General features: G+C 38.0%; 1 protein-coding gene across 1 annotated transcript in view; it reads left to right on the top strand.

The window, feature by feature from the left end:
• Positions 1-22,726, top strand: part of LOC306848847 (voltage-dependent R-type calcium channel subunit alpha-1E-like) — a gene marked incomplete at both ends in the record, with an annotated part of 129,289 nt that overhangs the window by 20,035 nt on the left and 86,528 nt on the right. The window contains one exon of the mRNA XM_079383596.1: positions 16,627-16,893. Coding sequence (XP_079239722.1) covers positions 16,627-16,893 — 267 coding nt within the window. The remainder of the gene's footprint in view (positions 1-16,626; positions 16,894-22,726) is intronic.

Raw genomic sequence — 22,726 nt, 5'->3', positions numbered from 1 at the left:
AGAACGTGAAATATGTGCTCTCACACTCCAGTCCGACTCTGTTATACACCAACACACAGTCTTGTGTATTTTTAATTATTTATACCCCAGATTTATTGATTTTATGAAAGCTGCTGCTGGCAAAATCATGAAATTACATGTCAGCCTCTTTGGTTGATGGAAGCCCTTCATTGTAAATTTGCAAGTTTGTTAAAAAAAGGATGAGCTGATTTTTTTTCTTTGAAAATAATTACAGAAAATAATTAAATTTGTCACAGATGTTGATTTGACTGTCATTTTCCATCAGTGAGTGCTAATTATTCAGCGTTCTCATTCTCTTGATTAATTAGTTATCTAGAATCTAAAGATATTTGATATGAATCAAAGGATCCTCAAAATAAAGGGAGGTCATTGTCTAAGGCTGAATCATTCATATCAGACCACATGAAACAGCTTATGAATTCATTTTATTATATGCTTCTTCAGCCATTAGGACATAATTTGCATTAACAAAAGCAGAATCCAAAAAGGAGACTCCCACATACTTCCTGTAGTCTTTGGGTTGTTTAATTCATTTTCTTTCCCCATTAGCGAATTTCATAAACGAGATTAAAAGTTCCACTCACTCCTATTTTCCCATTTTCTCCATTGATGTGGTCCACAAATGAATTCAAAAGGAGTTATTACAGTGGTCTGTACAAAAAGATTGCAGCTCATAAAAACTACATCATGTTCGTGACTGAACTGGGTGGTTAACTAGAATCTTGTAGACTGTATATCCCCCAATAAGCAATGTTTTATTGGTCTAGAACAGTGGTTCTCAATTAGTGGGTTGATAAAACAATGCTAAATGCAAATACGGTAATAACATGCAACATACTGTCAGTCCTGTCTTCCTGTGTCTTGTGGTTCCCCTCCTCTCGTGCCCATATTTGGTTAGTTCCTGTTCCTGTCCTCGTTTTGCTTATTAGTTTATTAGTGTGTCATTTATTAATGTTATTACTCCTCTGTTTATAAGCCCTGTGTTTCGCTTAGTCTGGTGTCGGCTGTTATATACAGTGGTGTGAAAAAGTGTTGGCCCCCTTCCTGATTTTTATTTTATTGCAAGTTTGTCACACTTTAATGTTTCAGATCATCAAACAAATTTAAATATTAATCAAAGATAACACAAGTAAACACAACATGCAGTTTTTAAATGAAGGGTTTCTGTTCGCAACCAAGAAATCACTTAAATAGGACCTGCCTGACAAAGTGAAGTAGACCAAAAGATCCTCAAAAGCTACACATCATGTTGAGATCCAAAGAAATTCAGGAACAAATGAGAAAGAAAGTAATTGAGATCTATCAGTCTGGAGAAGGTTATAAAGCCATTTCTAAAGCTTTGGGACTCCAGCGAACCACAGTGAGAGCCATTATCCACAAATGGCGAAAACATGGAACAGTGGTGAACCTTCCCAGGAGTGGTCGGCCGACCAAAATTACGCCAAGAGCGCAGCGACGACTCATCCAAGAGGTCACAAAAGACGGTGTGATGGAGCAACAACATCTAAAGAACTGCAGGCCTCACTTGCCTCAGTTAAGGTCAGTGTTCATGACTCCACCATAAGAAAGAGACTGGGCAAAAATGGCCTGCATGGCAGAGTTCCAAGACGAAAACTGCTGCTGAGCAAAAAGAACATAAAGGCTCGTCTCAGTTTTGCCAGAAAACATCTTGATGATCCCCAAGACTTTTGGGAAAATACTCTGTGGACTGACGAGACAAAAGTTTAACTTTTTGGAAGGTGTGTATCCCATTACATCTGGTGTAAAAGTAACACAGCATTTCAGAAAAAGAACATCATACCAACAGTAAAATATGGTGGTGGTAGTGTGATGGTCTGGGGCTGTTTTGCTGCTTCAGGACCTGGAAGACTTGCTGTGATAAATGGAACCATGAATTCAGCTGCCTACCAAAAAATCCTGAAGGACAATGTCCGGCCATCTGTTTGTGACCTCAAGCTGAAACTAACTTGGGTTCTGCAGCAGGACAAAGATCCAAAACACACCAGCAAATCCACCTCTGAATGTCTGAAGAAAAACAAAATGAAGACTTTGGAGTGGCCTAGTCAAAGTCCTGACCTGAATCCTATTGAGATGCTGTGACATGACCTTAAAAAGGCAGTTCATGCTCGAAAACCCTCCAGTGTGGCTGAATTACAACAATTCTGCCAAGATGAGTTGGCCAAAATTCCTCCACAGCGCTGTAACAGACTCATTGCAAGTTATCACAAACGCTTGATTGCAGTTGTTGCTGCTAAGGGTGGCCCAACCAGTTATTAGGTTTAGGGGGCAAGCACTTTTTCACACAGGGCCATGTGGGTTTGGATTTTAATAAAACAATTCATTCAAAAACTGCATGTTGTGTTTACTCGTGTTATCTTTGATTAATATTTAAATTTGTTTGATGATCTGAAACATTAAAGTGTGACAAACATGCAAAAAAATAAAAATCAGGAAGGGGGCCAACACTTTTTCACACCACTGTATGTCATTTGTGTGCATCATATCTCCTGCGTTCTCCATGTTCCTGGGTTCCTTGGCATTTGATTTCTATTAAAGACGTTGAGAACATTATTTCCTGAGTCTCCTCGCTCCTTGCTCCCGGTGACAGAACAGTCGACCTAACAAAAGTAAGCAGCGCCCCCTCTCCCCTTTTGTTTTCGTTTGTTTTCCTTGTTTTCACCTGCGGCATGGAATCCGCTGCACAATTCGCCGCCCTAGCCCGTCGAGATCTCCCCTTTTATGATTACGCCTGGGAGTTCTGCAAACTCGCTGCGGCGACGGCATGGGGTGATGCCACCCTCAATCATCTGTTCTGTCTCAGGGCCAATTACCATCGCCCCGTGGACCTCCCAGACACCACTGGACTGAGTTGGAGAGAAGGGATCTTCCGGTGACTGGGAAGTGTCCGGCCCGAGCCGGAACCAACCCACATCCGCCGTTCACGGCTCCATCAAGCCCACCATCTGCGGGTAAATTAACGCTGCCATTCGTGGCTCCCTCAAGCCCGCCGTCCGCGGGGAAAGTAACGCCGCCGTTCGCGGGGAAATTAACGCCACCGTCTGCGACCAATGCAAGTCCGCCCACCCGTGACCAACGCAAGTCCGCCGCCCGTGGCCAACGCAAGCCTGCCACCGTCCGCGGCTCTCCCAAGCCCGCCGGCCGCTGCTGACTCAAGCCCAGTGCCAGCCCCGCGAAAGAATTATGCCGTGCCTGCGCCCCCAGAGTGCCCTCCAGTGCCAGCTCCTCGAAAGCGCTATGCCGTGCCTGCGCACCCAGAGCGCCCTCCAGTGCCAGCCCCTCGACAGCGTCCTCCAGTGCCCGCCTCTCCAGGGCCCGTTCCTCCAGTGCTCGCCTCTCCAGGGCCTGTTCCTCCAGCGCCCGCCTCTCCAGGGCCAGTTCCTCCAGTGCCCACTTCTCCAGGGCCTGTCCCTCGAGTGCCCGCCTCTCCAGGGCCCGTTCCTCTAGAGTCCGCGCTTCCAGAGTGCCCCCAGGAGTCCACGCTTCCAGAGCACCCCCAGTGCCCGCTCCTCCTGAGTGCCCCCCAGACTTTGATCTCCCCAAGAAATTTTTTTTGGGGGGCTATATAGCCATGGCCTTTGTGGCCGGGCCAAGGGCCAAGGCCACAGAGTCCCCTGATCCGCCATGGCTCCCCGAATCCCTGGCTCCGCCATGGCCGCCCAAGCTCCCTGACCCGCCATGGCCTCCCGAGTTCCGGGAGGGGGGAGTAAATGTCAGTCCTGTCTTCCTGTGTCTTGTGGTTCCCCTCCTCTCGTGCCCATATTTGGTTAGTTCCTGTTCCTGTCCTTGTTTTGCTTATCAGTTTATTAGTCCCCAGCCGTGTGTCATTTATTAATCTTATTACTCCTCTGTTTATAAGCCCTGGTGTTTTGCTTAGTCTGGTGTCGGTTGTTATATATGTCATTTTTGTGCATCATATCTCCTGCCTTCTCCATGTTCCTGGGTTCCTTGGCATTTGATTTCTATTAAAGACGTTGAGAACATTATTTCTTGAGTCTCCTCGCTCCTGATGTCCGTGACACATACTAACCATATAATTGTGCATGTTGTTTGAATGGTAAAATAGATTGCAGGGCTCAACCATATTCATGGCACTCTATTCTATTATTTTGCATGTTATTGTACCTGTTTAGTTCATAGTAACATTTGATGAAACAGTTCACCCAAAATATGAAAATTTGATGAAAATGTACCCAGCCTTAGGCCATCCAAGATATAGATGAGTTTGTTTCTTGTTTAGAACAGATTTGGAGAAATTTAGCATTACATCTGCTCACCAATGTATCCAGTGCAGTGAATGGGTGCCGTCAGAATGAGAGTCCAAACATCTTATAAAAACATCATAATAATCCACAAATAATCCACATGACTCCAGTCCGTGAAGTGAAATCTTGATGTGAAAAGATGCAGTTTTAAGAAACAAATTCATCAACTTTGTTTAGAACTAATTTCAAAACGATGTAAATCGTGCTTGATCTGTGCATATTTCACTCCTGAATCAGCTTTTTCAGTTGAGAATACAATATTAGGGATAGAGGATTTTTTCTTTTTTAGCCTGGAGCAATGGTTTAAAGTTGAAAAAAGCAGCTATTGGCTTTAATTTATAGACTGGAGTCATGTGGATTATTTGTACAGGTACATCTAAAAAAATTAGAATATCGTGATAAAGGTCAATATTTTTTGTCACTCATTTCAGAAAGTGAAACCCATATATTATATAGATTCAGTACACATAGAGTGAAATATTTCAAGTCTTTATTTCTTGAAATTTTTATGATTATGGCTTACAGATAATGAAAACCCAAAATTTAGTGTCTCAGAAAATTAGAATATTACATAAGGATATAAAAACGGATATTTTAAACAGAAATGTCAGGCTTCTGAAAAGTATGTTTCTATGCACTCAATACTTGGTTGGGTCTCGTTTTGCATGAATTACTGCATCAATGCGGCGTGGCATGGAGGCAGTCAGCCTGTGTCACTGCTCAGGTGTAATGGAAGCCCAGGCTGCTTTGATAGCGGTCTTCAGGTCATCTGCATTGTTGGGTCTGGTGTCTCTCATCTTCCTCTTGACAATACCCCATAGATTCTCTATGGGGTTCAGGTCAGGTGAGTTTGCTGGCCAATCAAGCACAGTAACACCATGGTCATTGAACCAGCTTTTGGTACCTTTGGCAGTGTGGGTAGATGCCAAGTCCTGCTGGAAAATGAAATCAGCATCTCCATAAAGCTTGTCAGCAGAAGGAAGCATGAAGTGCTCTACAATTTCCTGGTAGATGGCTGCGTTGACCGTGGACTTCAGAAAACATAGTGGACCAACACCAGCAGATGACATGGCAGCCCAAATCATCGCAGACTGTGGAAACTTCAGACTGGACTTCAAGCAACATGGATTCTGTGCCTCTCCACTCTTCCTCCAGACTCCGGGACCTTGATTTCCAAATTAAATGCAAAATTTACTTTTATCTGAAAAGAGAACTTTGGACCACTGAGCAACAGTCCAGTTCTTTTTCTCCACAGCCCAGGTAAGACGCTTCTGACGTTGTCTCTGGTTCAGAAGTGGCTTGGTAGCCCTTTTCCTGAAGACGTCTGAGCGTGGTGACTCTTGATGCGCTGACTCCAGCTTCAGTCCACTCCTTGTGAAGCTCTCCCATGTGTTTGAATCAGCTTTGCTTGACAGTATTCTCAAGCTTGCGGTCATCCCTGTTCCTTGTGCACCTTTTCCTACCCAAATTCTTCCTTCCAGTCAACTTTGCATTTAATTTGCTTTGATACAGCACTCTGTAAACAGCCACGCCTTTCAGTAATGACCCTCTGTGACTTACCCTCTTTGTGGAGGGCGTCAATGTTCATCTTCTGGATCATTGCCAAGTCAGCAGTCTTCCGCATTATTGTGGTTTCAAAGAACAAGAGATACCCAGAATTTATACTGTAGGGATGGTCATTTATTGAAACTCAAATGCAAATATTCTAATATTTTGAGATACTGATTTTTGACTTTCATGAGCTGTAAGCTCTAATCATCAAAATTAAAACAAAAAAACTTTTGAAATGTTATACTTTACATGTAATGAATCTAAAATATATGAAAGTTTCACTTTTTGAAATAAGTTACAATAAAAAATTAACTTTTTCACAATATTCTAATTTTTTGAGATGTACCTGTATATTATTGTGATGTTTTTATCAGCTCTCATTCTGGACGGCACCCATTCACTGTAGAGGATCCATTGGTGATCAGATCTTGTAATGCTAAATTTCTCCAAATATTTTCCGATGAAGGAACAAACTAACTTTTTTAGCAAATTTTCGTTTTTGTTAACTAAGTAAAACTTGTTTACTTTTGTATATTAAACATTGATGTCTAATGTAAAATCTACATCCTGAAGACAAATCTGTTGAGAATCTGGTCTTCAAGGGCCCTTTGGTGCTTTGCAGCTTGTGACGCAGTACAAAGACAAGCGTGGAGCAATTGTAGAGGGAGGTGAGTATAGTGGGGGTGGGAGCTTTTAGGAGCATCGCTCCATGCTCAAAACATAAAAGTGATGAGAATACAGCAGGCCAGATGAATGTCAGATCTTTCCTTTGCTGTGGAATCACTCACATTCACGTTCACACCGCATTTAAATATCAAAGGTGGCAACGTGTTCGGAAACCCTCGGAATACCTGTGAAACAGTATGGTTTGGGAGAGATCTGACGAAAGAATTGCATGAACCTCATTTTGGTCTCATATGTGATTATGACAAACAGCTGCAGTGCTGTTCCTTATAGTCATCATTACAAAGTAGGTCTTAATTAATGTGTCTGACCTACCTGTTGTGCACCTGGGATAGCCTGAGAATTGTATGCGTATATGTGTGTGTGGTTGCTTGTTCTCTTTAGATGCTCCATCATCTTGCCTCTCCATACCTCTATTGGGAGGCCACAGTCATAGATCATGTGTGATGATTAATGTTTGTTTGGAGAGCGTGCTGATAGATGGAGACAGCTAATAGCTGCATTTCATGGAAGCGCCTCACACCTGCTTCCAGCATTATACAATCTCATCATCTCCACCCTGTGGTGCATCATGATACTGCATTAACAATTACATTTTTTTAAATGCTCAGTTTTTCAGTTGCAGAGAAGGAAATCTATAATATCAGGAGATAACTATCCATTTTAGCATTATCATTCATCTCAAAGGCAGCAGCTTTTTGGGGGTAGGACTATATATAGCATGGATTGTATGTAGCAAGGATTTTTATATTTGTTTTTACAATAAATAAAAATAAAATAGATTAGAAAAAGAATAGAGAACACTAGTGTTAGAGGGTGATTTTTTGTGTGTTTTTAAAAGAAAGAAAACAAGTAGTTAGAATTTAAATAGAATGTGAGTGAAAGTGTTAGAGGGTCAAGTTTACACACACACACACACACATATGTGTGTGTGTGTGTGCATGTTTATGTGGTTTATGAGGACACAAATTTGTATAATGACATGGGTATGACAGAGGTATTACAATATGAAGGTGGTTTATGAGGACACTGCCTATGTCCCCGTAATTCAAAAGGCTTAAAAAACATACTAAATGATGTTTTTTTTGAAAATCTAAAAATGCACAAAGTCTCATGTGAGGGCTAAGTTTAGGTGTAGGGTTGGTGTAGGGCAATAGCAAACACAGTTTGTTCAGTATAAAAACCATTACGCCTATGGAGAGTCTCCATAAACCACAAAAACCAACATGTGTGTGTGTGTGTGTGTGTATGTGTATGTATATGTATGTATATATATATATATATATATATATATATATATATATGTGTGTGTGTGTGTGTGTGTGTGTGTGTGTGTGTGTGTGTGTGTGTGTGTGTGTGTGTGTGTGCGTGAGAGTGTGTGTGTGATTCATCTCGGAGCTGCATGGTTTGTTTGGTTCACAGCTTATAACTCTTTATTGAAGAATTTTTTAAAATCCCTTTGAAGAAAATGAATGGAAAAAAAAACTGCTTCCATAACCAAGGCCTCTGAAAAATTAGGTGGCACTGCTGTGCCCTATTATCAATAGACCTTAGTCAGGGTAGCACCATATTTAATTTTTGACGGAATGAAAGCAAGGCTGTGAGGGACAAAAGTACAGTGCGTTTAATTGATTGCACTGTTGTTAAACACCATACCGGTTTGTACCGATTTGTGTGTGCCATATGTAAAAGACTATAAGTTTCTCACAGCCTTATGTTCATCCGTTAAATTCAGTATGGTGTTAAACCTAACTAGGGTCTTTAGAGAGAATTGATCCCTTGGCTAAAGGGATAGTTCACCCAAAAGGTTTACATTCTTTAAAATGTGTTCTTTTATGCTCAGAAGAAGAAAGAAACTCATACAGCTTTGGAAAAACTTGAAGTGAGTAAATTACAGATTTTTTTGGGGGGGTGAACTATCACTTTAAGAATTAGCTAATTCTCCTTTAGACAAAAAAATTGCCTGAAACTGTATCAGTGCTTGGACATTTGTGACCTTTATCCTTGATTGCTTTGCATGCACTTTTTGTATTACATTGTCATAATCAAAAATCTCTCTTTGATTACTTAATCACATGGAGTGATGGTTCACTTACAGATAGATACTTACCGTAACTGAATCTTGCTCAAACCAACACATCACTCAGATGAATACTAACATCTCACATACACAACACTATCTTCCTCCTCCTCATCCGCAGCACCATCTGTCCCTACCCTGAATCTGTGCCCCTGACACCCTTGTCTGTACCGGCGGGGTGAGAGCCAGGCATGCCATCCATCCTCTCTGCCATGTGGGTTATAAACCTCCGGCAAATTCTGCCAGGACTGTCTCCTGAGGGTAGCTTTTGATTGGCCACTGTACAGGAAGTGTAATTTACAGTGCTGCTCTGATCTCCTCTCCAAATGCCAGTATGAATAATAACATTGATTTTACTTCATTTTAATATTCAGAGCAGCAAAATGTATTTTATAGACATGGATTATTTAATCTCGAAAATAGGAGAACTGTGCAATGGCTTTGATTAGGAGGTCTTGCGCACTTGTTAGAGCTTGTTAGAATTGCAGCTTTTTACTTGCTGCTTAATTTTTTACCATAAGGTTTCATACAGTGATGTTTGTATGCAGCCGGCAGTTGTTTGAAATAATCCTCATTCATTCATGCCTCTCTCAGACTAAGTTTCTTTAAAATGTACTAATATTGCGTCATCCAAATATTTATCTACTTAGTTTACTATTTAGTCTACTTTTTAGACAGGCTAGAGGAGATGCTCCTGGTTTTAGACTGGAATGCAGGATTCAGGAGGCTCTGTTTTGGAAATAAGACATTATTTTAAATCTTAGAAACATTATTCTTACAAAAACATTCTGTGGACTGTGGATGGTACATGGACCATGGTACAGTGAGGATGCCAGATGGTAATAGAATGATACTTTGATATATACTATGGTACTGAACGATCATTTTTCATTTTTGATATTTATGGTACATGACTCTTCAATGTTCAGTCATTTGGATTATTATTTATTTATTTATTTTTCATGGAACAAAAATTTTTGGTTGAATTTCCAAATTGCTCTTTTTCATTTTATGACAGTCAATTAGGACGGATGCTGTCAAAAGTGTAAAAGCACCAATAAATAACTAAACAAAATCACAGAAATATCCCAAACGAGCCATATGGGTAAATGATGACAGAATTTTCATTTTTGGGTGGACTATGCTCTAAACTACTGTTACTCTCCAGTGTTGTTATTGTTAACTAACAAAAATTATTTAAACAATTTAAAATTAAGCTGAAATAACACGAAATATAAATATTAGATGGAAACCTTACACTTAAACATGCAAACAAAAATAATAAAGGTTGAAAACAAATAACTGAAATAAGGTTTATGTTAAAGTATTACAATTACTAAAACTAAAACAAAGTAATGCTAATTTAAAATATTAAAAAATTATAATAAAAATGACAAAAGCAAAAAACACATTTACTAAAACATGACCTAAAATTCAAATAAAAACCAAAAGCTAATTTATTAATATTAAGAAATACTATAATATTATCTAAATAATAATACTAAAATAGCTCTGTTATTCTCACTTCTATGGTCACTCATATTTCCTTTTATGCTATTGCTTCAAGCTGCTGCCACTAGATGGAACCAGGTGTCTATATACTACTACACCAATGGACATTAACACTTAACACGCACTACAAAGAGTAACAGGTGTCTCACAATTTTTGAGCCATAACCAAATATGCTTTCACCTTCACAACAGAGAAAATGCATTTTAGCTCATTGATATTTTTGTGACAGTTTTAAAGGAATCTATCTATAGATTGTTGCAAAATAAGCAGGGATGCTAGTTAGAGTAAGCTTGTACTGTCACGTCGAAAAAGAATGACAAGATATTAAACATTCATATTTTTCTCTTGAATAATTCAACATACTTAGTGTGATGTGATACCCTGGTCATACTAAGTAAACATTTAAATTAGGGTTTGAGCTTGGATTTGCCTTTCTTATATATCTGACATGTTTGTAAATTCACAGTGCAATCAGCCTTTCAAATAATTATATGTTTAGGAATGATGTAGAGTGATCACGTACAATAATTAATATCCTGTTTCATGTTGTTGTTCGTAGTCTTCCTGTTGCCCTGTGTAATTATGAATTTCTGAATCACTGCATAGGAAGGTGAAAACAAGATTGTGTGGCATCAACCTCAGGTCTCCCACAAACACGCATTTATATATTTTCCCTGATTTTTCTACTGTCTTCCAATTGACTATCAGTTGTCGTACACTAAAATAAAACTAAGATTATTTTTTGAATATGTGATTTATATAAGCTTTAGTTATGATGGTTTCAGCCCAGTCGGTTGAGATGAGGAGAAGACGAGGCTGTTGCTAGGTAACAGAGCACAGAAAACACAAGCCAAATCGCTTGAATTAGGGCTCGGTTGAGATACTGCACTGATCCCATAGATGGGCTTTATTTAGTCTATGTGAGTTGTGATCAAGTGCTCTCATCTGGGCTTTGTGTTGCCGGTGCTTTTGTGGTGACATTTCTAAGGTGATTATTTCAAACACTATACCCAGGCTCATTGTGCATGTGAGAAAGATGTGAGAAAGTGTGTTACCGTCACTAGATTGGCCAGGACAGGGTGTGTTTTTTTCCTGCTGAAACTGTATTTCTCCAATTTAAATTACATTTTAGAAAATGTTTAATGTTACAGATACCTTATAAATTTTAGTTTATGACATCTGAATGAAACAAGGGGGCTTTAAAGAGCTAATTTGTGACATTTATTGTTGATAAAAAAGAGGAAAGATAATTAAGTCATTAAAACATGTGCAGTATGGCAATAAAAATTATAAGCACGTTTCTGGTTTTGTGGCACTTGAGGTGTGTTTCATATTTTGCAGCCTCTCATTTCAAATCCCATTTGAGTTGAACAATTAAAAACGGGAGACAATTTGTCCTTGACGACAAATATAATGGATTATCTATTATTTGTTTATGGTCTGTTTGTACCATAAAATAAATGAAAACTCAGATCGGATCAAATCAGAGCTTACAGGAAGTGAAGTGGGAAAGAGATGGGGGCTGGCCTTAAGTCGGGATTCGAACTTGTGACGACCGTAACGGTGCTGTATTTCGGTTTGCTGCCTGAGGACGAACAAAGCTTTTACGGGTTTGGAACGACATGGGGGTAAGTGATTAATGACAAAATTTTCATTTTGGGGTGGAGTATCCCTTTAAAGGATTGTTTCACTTCCAGAATAAAAATTTCCACATAATTTACTCAACCCTGTGTCATCCAAAACGTTCATGACTTTCTCTCTTCAGTCAAAAAGAAATGAAGGTTTTTGAGGAATACATTCCAGGATTTCTCTCCATTTAGTGGAATTCAATGGGAGCCAACGGATTGAACGTCCAAATTGTAGTTTCAGTGCAGCTTCAAAGGACGCTACACGATCCCAGCTGAGGAATAAGGGTCTTCTCTTGCGAAACGATCTGTCATTTTCTAAAAGTAATAAATAAATTATACACTTTAAAACACAAATGCTCATCTTGCATCGACTTCTAGAGGATAAACGATCAGGAAATATTTATTCTGGAAGTGAACTAATCCTTTAAAGGAATAGTTTACCCCAAAAACAAAAAAATACAGGTGAGTTTGTTTCTTCATCAGAACAGATTTGGGGAAATTTAGTGTTACTTCACTTATAGATCCTCTGTGGTGAATGGGTGCCGTCAGGAGAGAAATATGCACAGATCAAGTACTGTTTACAAGTGGAAACAAACAGTCCAGAACTGTTCTAAACAAATATGTCAGTGGATTTTGATGTGAGAGGACAACAGTGAATGGACATTTTCACTGGAGGAAGCTCAATCATGGACTTTTTGCTGTAATATTACAAACATGCAGACTGGAGCAGTGTTGATTACTTGTGGGATAGTAACTAGTAAACTACTAGTAAACTATCTCTGCAAGAACTTGTGTTTGCTCTGGAAAGATGATTCACAATCTTGGTATATTGTCAGCGTAGGCAGATTTCAGTTGAAAGCGTGCAAATCCTGTAGGTTGGATGTTTGGATTGTCTTTAGCACATACAGCATGTCTCTGAGTGTGACAGTGTAACGTACTTATAAGATCATGGCTGTGAAAGGTCTTTTTGTTGAGCGAACCTTGTGCATCTAACAACGGGTGTGACAAATTAGAAATTCAACGGTGTACAGTCACCATGGAGACCACTATTAGGATGACAAGGACACTACATTATGTGGGAGCGGAGATGTCTCGTAGGTTCATGCCTTTTGGTTAGCTTTTAATTAGTTGGGAATAAAATAAAAAACTTAAACAGAGAGGTCTGCTGATTTACCTTGGATTGAGGTACTACTAGAACTGTCAAATTAATTGTGTTTTCTGTGATCAAACACAGACCCGTTGAGGAGGGAGAGAGAAAGACAAGCACAGAGAGACAATTACCAGTCTAGACATTACGTATTTGAAATTATTTCTTTTATGATCCAGTTTATGAAATGAAATGGCTTACGAAAGTCAGTGGGAATCGGTTGTTTTTCTTGTATCACCCTGTCATTGGAAAACAGCAACAAACAGCCAGCATTTATTTTTTTTGTTGGCATATTTGACTCATATCTGATTATTTGTTTATGATGTCTACAGCTATGTCTAAACTCATTTTACTCATATATAAGGCTTCACTATGTAGTGAATATTGAATGAGTAATCAAACAAGCGCAACACAGTATGATGAAAATATCCTCTGATTTTGAAAGACACAAGGAGAGGCAAAATTCCAATTTTCTTTGCTTTCCTCTTACAGAGCTTACTACAAAAAGGAAAAATTAAATAAAATAGTTAAAATTAATACAATAAATAAAACAATACAAAATAAATTGAGCTATACGGTATATGTGTTATTTAGTTTATATAAGTATTATTTTAGTAACATTGAGATTCTAGTTTTTATTAATATTTTGAATTAGATTTTATTTTGATATTTTCAGCTTTCATGTTCATTTTCGTTTGTTTTAGTAAGTGTGTTGTTTTTGTCATTTGTATTAGTTTTTGTTGTTTTTAAATATTATATAGTTTTTATACATTTTTATTTCAGTTTTAGTTTTATTTATTTTAGTAAATCAAGTTAAACTAAATGATTTTTTTTTTACTTCAACATGATTCTCTAGTATGCATAAAACAAATAAATATTGCATCATAATAAACCTTTTAAATGTTTTTTTTTTCAATATAAAATGAAATGTTTATAATGTCTGCCTAGGATTTTTTTTTTTTTTTTTTTTTTTTTTTTTACTGAGCTCTGTGCAGTGCATTCTGGGACTGCACTCTCTGTGTACAATACATTTGATTCTGCCGAATTCTGACTAAATAAGTTATCTTAAAACTTATTATGCAGCTTAATTAAGTAGCCTACCTTGATGTCTATGACTAGGTTTTGGAACAGAGCAACAGTTCCTCTGTCAGCACAGTCAGGCCAACTGCTGCTCTGACCACTCCCATGCTTTCCATAAGCCTTATTCAACAGAATATAATGAAAACGTGTTGACATCTGATGAATGCATATGCTACAGTACTTCCTGCCTGCTTCTTTCATTCTACCATTGTCTTTTTCTCTCTCTCTCTCTGACACACTTTCTCTCATTCTGTCACCCTTGGCTTGAACACACACACATATGCTCTTTTTTTCCATCGCCTCCATGGAGCACAACTGTACTTTCACATTCTGTGAGTAATTGGCCATTGAGGCAGCTCAGTGTGTGTGTGTCTGTGTGTGTGTGTGTGTGTGTGTGTGTTTGCTGTTATATTTATAGTAGACCTCAATATAGGGGACCTTTTTAAGTGTACTACTTCACCTACTCATCTCAGCTGATATAAGTATACACTACCCAGATGTGTCTGTAATTGGGGCAAAAATCACCGTGCTCCATACAAGCACACCCTGAAGGCTATTGAAGAGCATCAAATATAGTCAACTGTATTTTACATTTTCATCATCTGTGCTTCCTAAATCATTCGTTTCTATTCCCTTTTGAGGGGGAGAGAGGAGAAATGTCTTTTCATTCATCTTTCTGTGCTGTTTTGCGATAATAACCTCAATCTGGAATGATCTACTGGGTCAATGGACTATTGCAGTTTACATCATCATTTTTATTAGCCGCATCCATTTTTACAGCCTTTCCTCTGCGTGAGATCTCTCAGTTTGCAGTTGACTATTATTAGCAGGTCCTTTCGGGCCCTTACACTGTTCTGCTCATTAATTTTAAGCAGATTAAGTGACATCATGGAATGCTCACTGTATCTCCTCACATTTTGTTGGGTGTGGTTATTCGCTATGGACAGTTTATTATTTGGTTTCTTTAATTCTCTATGCAGTTCTGTGTTTTTTCTCTTTTTTTCTGTATTGAGGTAGAGGTGCTGTACTTCTTAAAATAAGAATTAGTTCTTTCTTCTTCTTTATCGTCTTTTTTAATGGCCCAATTGGGAAAGGAATTGGTAATAACCTTTTATTGCTGTTTTATTGCCTCTTCAAGGAATGTAAAATTCAGTTTTATCTGTTGCATGGTATTATTTTAATGTCCCAATATTTGAAAAAAAGAAAATGTTAAAATCTCTAGGCTAATTTTCTAATCTAGTATGACGAAAAAGACAGAAATTTGTAATAGGCCTATATATTGTTTTCAACTAATGATATGCCATGTTTCAGGAGAGTACAAGGTTTAGTTCAGGGAGATTTAAAGACAAATGCACCCTGCATTACACCTGCACAAACATCTTTGAACTCCACTCATCCTGTCTTGTCTTGTTTCCTTGTGACAATTTGTGTCGTTACCAGGCCAACAAGTACAATCTCTCTCACAAGCCTGTCAGTAGAGCTTGCAAACTGAACAAGCTGCTCCCAGAATAGAGATGCTTACACTTGGTACATGTGTCAGTTATGACTGAAAAAGATGTTACAGTGCTTGAAATTGATAATCCTCAAACATTCTGAGTTTTTCTATATTTGACGTGTAAATAAACTTCACACTGAAACATTGAGGACGGGACTTTTATTAAAAATAAAATAAAATAAAATAAAATAAAAACAAACGTGTTTCAGAGACCGAGCGAGTTATTTCTTTTTTTATGTTGTTTTTCTTCCTTTCTTTATATTTTGCAATAGCTGAGAAGGAACTACGTGAAAGAAAGTCTTAAAACGAGAAGACGTTTTTAAGATATTTTACTGCTGCAGCTGGTTTACATGGTGAACAGTTCAAACTTTGTGAAATGCTTTCACTCCCTTTTGTAATCGCTCGTTGATTGACAAAACTTTAATATCGACGCTATATCGTAACTAATTGTTTAAGAATAACAAAGCAACCTAATCAAATCGTATTTGCATGTCTATAGGTTACTTGTCTCGCTTTCAGATGAATTTGCGCACTGAGTGTCGCTTGGAGAGGCAGCACGCGCTCAGACACATTCGCGCTGTGCATGGTGAGGGGTGGCCAGGCGCGAGAGCCAACCTTAAACCGCATCCGCGCCTCACAGCGCACACAGTGAAGATGGAGCTTGTTGAACACTGTCGTTGACGCGTGGAAAGATTAAAAAAAGATACAAAAAACGTTTAAATTAAGTAAGTGAGATGGAAGAGTGACGAAGGAGGTCAAAACAGACCCGGAGAGATTTAAAAACCATGGCTTTTTAGTTTTACCACGGTGTACTGAAAATGGGAGCTGATTTCTACTGTTCTTCAGAAAAGAGTTTGCTCTCCTCCTGTTAAAAAGAACATCTTCATGGGATGTACGACTGGATATTCGGATTATAAACGGTTTTATTCCCCATTTTGCTTTCAGGTAATGTTACTTTTGGTGTTTTGGCATTTGTAGGGATGTCTGTTGGAGTTATCTACGTGTTGCGCGGTCGTTTAATAACTCGTCGTTTGTCATAGCAGGGAAACTCTTTCAGTTTGGATGCTTATTTGCAGTTCACTGTGTGGAAGTAAACGCACTTTTTTGCACCTGGCTTAGATTTCTCTGTTTTTGCTCCACACAGAATGGCTCGCTTCGGAGACGATGCTCCCGGTCTGCTGGGAGCCGGGAATGGGGGTTCAGAGCGCAGTCGGAACCGGGATGCACCGGCGGTATCCACAGGTGGAGTTTCACCAGCCTTCAAACAGACCAAAGCGCAACGAGCCCGAACCATGGCCCTGTACAACCCCATCCCGGCCCGACAAAACTGCTTCACCGTCAACAGATCGCTCTTCATCTTTGGAGAGGACAACATCGTTAGGAAGTATGCTAAGAAGATCATAGAATGGCCATATCCTTTTGTCTAAACGGTAAAACAGCCCTGCCCCCTAAAACACACGCCAGATGTTGACAGCACATGCAAATGTGCTGTCAACACGTATTTTCAAAAGCACATGCTACTCCTGTGTTCATTTCTGCTGATCTGAAACTCAAAATTGTTTAATCATAATCAAACTTATTGGTTAAATTTGTTACAGTCTCCTCAAAACCTCGACGTTAATTTTGCTTACATATGGTTCATGTAAAGAAACTTTTTGTTTCAGGGTCATAGTACTTTAAGACTCAAATTAAATAAAATTTAATTTAATTAAAAACCTCTAATAAAAAAAAATGACTATTAGTTAATATAAAATCATACAACAGGTGTATTCAAGTCTTTTTTTGTATTTTGTAGGTATAAAAAATGACATCTATAAGCTAGTAAGAAATGCATATTCAAAATGGAATTCATACAAACAATGACTGTATTATACAATTTAATATTTTCTTTGGCTTAAAGTTAAAAATATATAACTCTAAATATATATACAGTAAGTGAAGTGAAGTACGGCCAAGTATGGTGACCCATACTCAGAATCCGTGCTCTGCATTTAACCCATCCAAAGTGCAAAAAAACACACACACCGTGAACACACCCCCGGAACAGTGGGTAGGCATTTATATATGAATATTGCATAACAATACGCTAAAAAGAAAAACAAATGAAGCAGTTTTTTTGTTTTAAAATATTATTAATAATTAAACGATATACTGTCTGTCAGTCATTAAAACTTTGTATACTCACATGCCTTCAACACCACTATACTTTTTAGTCCTTAGATTGTTTTTTTGTTTTTTTTTGTAGACAATTATATCAATGTTTTTTTTTTAAATATATAAATACTAAATTTCTAAGAATTTGAAGTATGTTTTATATTGATGTTTCCAATGATTACATTTTTTAAATATTCTCTTTCTCAGTGACCCAATAACGTAGTGATTTGCACGTGCAAGATCTGCTGACAGGTTGTTTGTGAGATTGTACTCATTGACCTGGCAATGACACAAAAGTAATAATTGATGCTTTCTGCTTGTAAATGCATTGACATTTTCAAAATACACTTCTTGGTGTTTTACACTACTTAATTCACTGAACTGACTTGCTTTCAGGACCATGGACATATACCATAGACATGAACATTCCACTATGTTTCAAACTCAGAAAAAAGCAGGAGGAGCAGGGCTTTATAAGTCAGGGTTAAGAGTATGTTTTAGCATTCCAAATTACAATCTGTGAGTAAGTGTCTTCTATTGATGATTAGGTTTATGTTTTGTTATGAGCTCTCTTTGTAATTAATGCTCTGTCAAGATGGTTCCTAATAATGAAGAGACATATAAACAATCGTTGATGATTTTGTCAGAAGAGGGAGGCGAGATCCCCACAGGAGATGTTTGGATGCATGTCATTGATTACAGACTTCAAAGTGCCACAGTGTGATTAAAAAAGCCTTCTCTATGATGCAAATGAGATGAGTCAGTGACAGGAGATGATAAGTGCGTCGACCACAGTTGTCACAGGTGCGCACTACTGGAACAATTGTTGGGTTTTCATTTGCCCTTTTTTAATGTCACAGGAGACTGTCCAGACATGACCGTGTGGCTTAGCATTTACTTAAATTAGGCAAAGCTCAGTGACTAACTGTAAAGGATCAGTAAAAGCCTTGCTGTAATCCAGTTATTACAGAGTTTGCTGGTTTAAAGCAATAGTGTTTGAGCTTTAAAGTCATTTTAGGGAAAAGTAAGGGTGTTGTTTGAAAGCCATTGTCAGGTGGAACACAGTATGTAGATATTACGAGGTTTCTGTGCAAAATGAAGATAATAAGGCTTGTTTTCTAAGAAATGTATCAAAATTAAGTGAGCTTATGCTTAAAACATGAGCAAATATCTGTCAATGGGGTATGGAATTGTTCTTGGTTTAATCATAACTTAATTTTGATTAATTTCACAGAAAACAAGACTCGTTATCTTATGTAATTTGATCAAGTAAATGTATATTTTTAATTTTAAGAATTTTTAAACATTTGCACTCAAAGATTTAAGAATCTTCAAACATTTTCACTGGTAAACAAGAAAAAATACTAAGGACGAGTATCACTTTTTGCAGTGTGATCAGAAGGTACAGAAAAAGTTATTCCCATATTCTAGTGAAGAAAAGGGGCTGTAGCATTCATTTCCTTATACCAAAACCTTTTATACCCATAATGCACCTTTGTACTTTGTGGTGCCACCCATCTGTTGATCCAATTGCCTGTGGGTGGGAATACAAAAATGCAGAAGTTTGATCTCTAGATTTAATAAGAGCTCTGGAGCTGTCAAAAGTTCTCTGGTTGACGTGTTTTGAATCATCAAGGAGACTTTTGGTGACAAATAAATGGGGATATCTGAATGCATGTAACATGGAGAAAGAGTACACATTGTTCATTTACATATACTACCGACTTACACAGCTGGTTGAAAATTGGCGGACCTATTCTTTTAATATAAAAAAATATAGCTGTATGGTTATTTGTTTATTTATGTTTTAAAAAGTTCTCTTTCAGTGACGTTTAATGTCTAATTTGAAATGAGAAAAGCAGCTAATTGCTCACGTCTAAAAACAAACATCTAAATGCCAAATGCGTATGCATGCTAAAAACAGAAACTTCTCACTATGCAGGCGAGGGCTGTAAAGTGTGAACCAATCTGAGCCTTACAGAGAAGTGTCATTTCCAAAGAAGAGACTTTCAATAATGTGCCAGTGTATGTGTTCCCTTGCTTTCAGCTGACTCCAATCCGTGCCTTGTGTTGAATGTCATTCCTGTTGTTTGAATGCCATGAAGGAGGGATGAAATTAGAGCGGGCACATGCTGCGATCATGTGACAAAAGGTTTGGTTGTTTGTTGAAGCCTGTTGTAAGACAGTAACATGCTTAATGTTAAAAGCTGTTCAGCAATCTAATGATGAAAGAAGGAGAACGATTGAGGCTGATGATATCATGGAAATTTGCTTGTCTGAGCTGATTGATAGGTCTTTGTGCGTTCCCTCTTTCATTTGCGACAGCGTGACTCAGAATGTGTGTGTGCCTGCATGGTAAATTCAATTATAGCATCTATCTGGGGTCGGCTCTCTCGTGTACATAATGGCCCACTTGCGACATAATGCAAGTGTCAGTGTTGGCGATCACTTTAGGCAGATTTTAAGCATATGGTCACACATCTCTCGCTCTTAGACAGAGAGCTTCAGGGGACTGAAGAGACGGAGGCTCTGCTAATGGTGCTGTAATGACTTGGCATTGCCCCAAAATAAATGCAAGAGTCTGTTCCTCAGAGAAAGGGGCAAACTACATACCTATGGGAGTGATTCTCAAGTGTATTACAAGAAAAGATCAAGAGCATAATTAAATATATGTTGTAGACTCGTTATGTTTTGGTTTAGAATCATTAATAGCCAATGGTAACAAGTTGGCAGTTTTTTATGACTTTAGAGCTGTTCACACCTGTGTGAGGAATTGCAGATAAGAGTTTTGTTCCAAAACCCAGCAAACTGCCTACGGAGGGAACACTTTAAAGCATTGTAAGCGCAGCACTGAGACAAAGAGTGTTCTTAAAGGTAGGTGTCTTAATTATGCTACCTCTTAAGGTACCTTGTTTCTAAGGTTACCATCGAGTGTTCCCTTTCAGCATAAAAAACTTCGCAATGGAGGCTAGCTATCATTATAGAGACATAAATTTTGTGATATTAGTTTGAACGTCTCCCGCTGCGTTGATAATGTACGTAGTAAGTTACTTATGATGAGTAGCGATATTGAATATTTTATCGCCAACAGATTTACCAAGCTGTCATTCAAACAGTGTATATACAAATTAAAAATAAAGGGAGAACATGCCTAAGCTGCATATAGGCTACAGCAGTCGGCTTAATTAAAAGGCACGACAGGCAGTTTTCTTTTAACACAGACTTTTAAGAAGGGATGGATATTTGCTTCAAGTGATAGGCCAGGTAAGTGAAATTATATTATCTTGCTGTATGAGTCCTTTTATTTACGTTTTCTGACTAAAAGCAAACAAAAAGCCATTTTAAAGTGGTTAAGCAAATACATTAATAATATTAATTGGCAGGGATTCCCAGACCAATTAGTGCGCCTCCTCTATTTTAAAACCCACGAGCCGCCACTGGGTGAGAGAAATGTTCATTAGAAAGATTAGAAACATTGTTATTGCCCAACTCTATTGAGATCAATTGTAAGTCAAGTGTTTGTTTGTGTGGCATGAAGAGATGTTGCCTACTGTATATACAGTAGGTGTTCCAAATCATGCACTTAAGAAGTTTCATGATGTTTAGGATGCTGCCTTGAAGCTCACTAGGTTTTGGAAAATCTCTTCTGGCATATTTGTAAGCTTTATTTATTTTTTGTAAACTTTCTTCTGTACTGAATGTGTGACTGAGCGCTGTGCATTATTTCTTTTTCAAATACATATAATGCAACATGTATTTTGAAATACAATGTAATGAACAGGAATGTGTGATTAGGTTTATATGTCTAATTTCTGTTGCAAGCATCCTAAATGGATGGTTCTTGTTGCATCATATTGCACTGTATGACAGCTGTGGCAGACCAGGAAAAGTATTACCTCCTGCCATGTCTCATAATTATAATGCAGCAGAACAATGTAGGGAACAGCTGTTGAATAAGACTTTTCTAGGTGAATTTCGCTGTCAAACAAAGACATTGTGACCTTCCCAAGGGCAAACTAGCTCCCATGCTAGTCTGTCAAGTTCTTTTTGAGTGTTTTTCTAGATGCTGATTACATCAGTCAAGATGCCATCAGGATGCTGGTGTTCATGTTGTTATGGTTAACACAAGGTTTCATCGAAGCTATCACTTGGTGTTTGCTTCTCTGAGAAAGACAAAAAAAACATTATTTTTGACAAAAATAAAGTTGAAACTCCATGAGTCAAAAACACTTTAAAAAAAAACATCTTGCTCCAATTTAGATGCATGCATGTCTCCCACACAGTGTTCATTTGAATGGGAGGAACAGTCAGCATTTGCATGTGATAGTATCGGACGCTGTCCAATTTAGCTAATCTTGTTTCTTTCTAATAATGAACTTTCCTTTTTTAGATTTACTGATGTGATACATCATGGGATTTTATCAGAGCAGTAAGTTTTAATTGTAGACTCTTGAAGTATATTTGAAATCATTGGCTTTTCAAAAGGATTATTGAAGCTTAAGCTTGTCAACATGGATTTGTGTTATATTATTAGTGAATTTATAATAGATTTTTAATTAATTAATTTATTTATTTAGCAACCAGTGTGTCTTAAACAGGTGCGGCACAGTAAGTTTCCATCAACAAGTGATTTGTCTGTTCACACCGACAGCAAAGACACTGCAGAAGGTGAATTTTATTACGTAGATATTTAATGTTTTATGTACAGTTATGAGGAGATTTTGGACCAATGAGATCAAATTGAGCGATGTTGCACATCAGGAATAAAAACAAATAACAAAAAATTCTGTTTGCCATATGGACTATAATTAGGGAAAAATAGATTTTTAATCAGAATTTTTACATTTAACAAATTAAATGTAATTTTTAAAATTACATTTTGAATCGTATTTGTATGTTGTAAATGAAATCTTAATAGATAGGAAATGCACACCTCTCCTCATATGCACACACAAACATGCACACACATAGCCTGTGGCATAATCAAAGGTCACACCGGTTTGCAAAACAGCATGTTCACGAGCCCTGTGTGGTGCAGCATCGACAACCTGTGTGTGAGAGCAGTAATTTAGGAAGGCTTTGTTTGAAGT

The sequence above is a fragment of the Barbus barbus genome (assembly GCF_936440315.1).
Source record: "Barbus barbus genome assembly, chromosome: 29".
Taxonomy (NCBI): domain Eukaryota; kingdom Metazoa; phylum Chordata; class Actinopteri; order Cypriniformes; family Cyprinidae; genus Barbus; species Barbus barbus.
The sequence above is the reverse complement of the archived record's forward strand: the minus strand, read 5'-3'. Positions and strand labels throughout refer to the sequence as shown.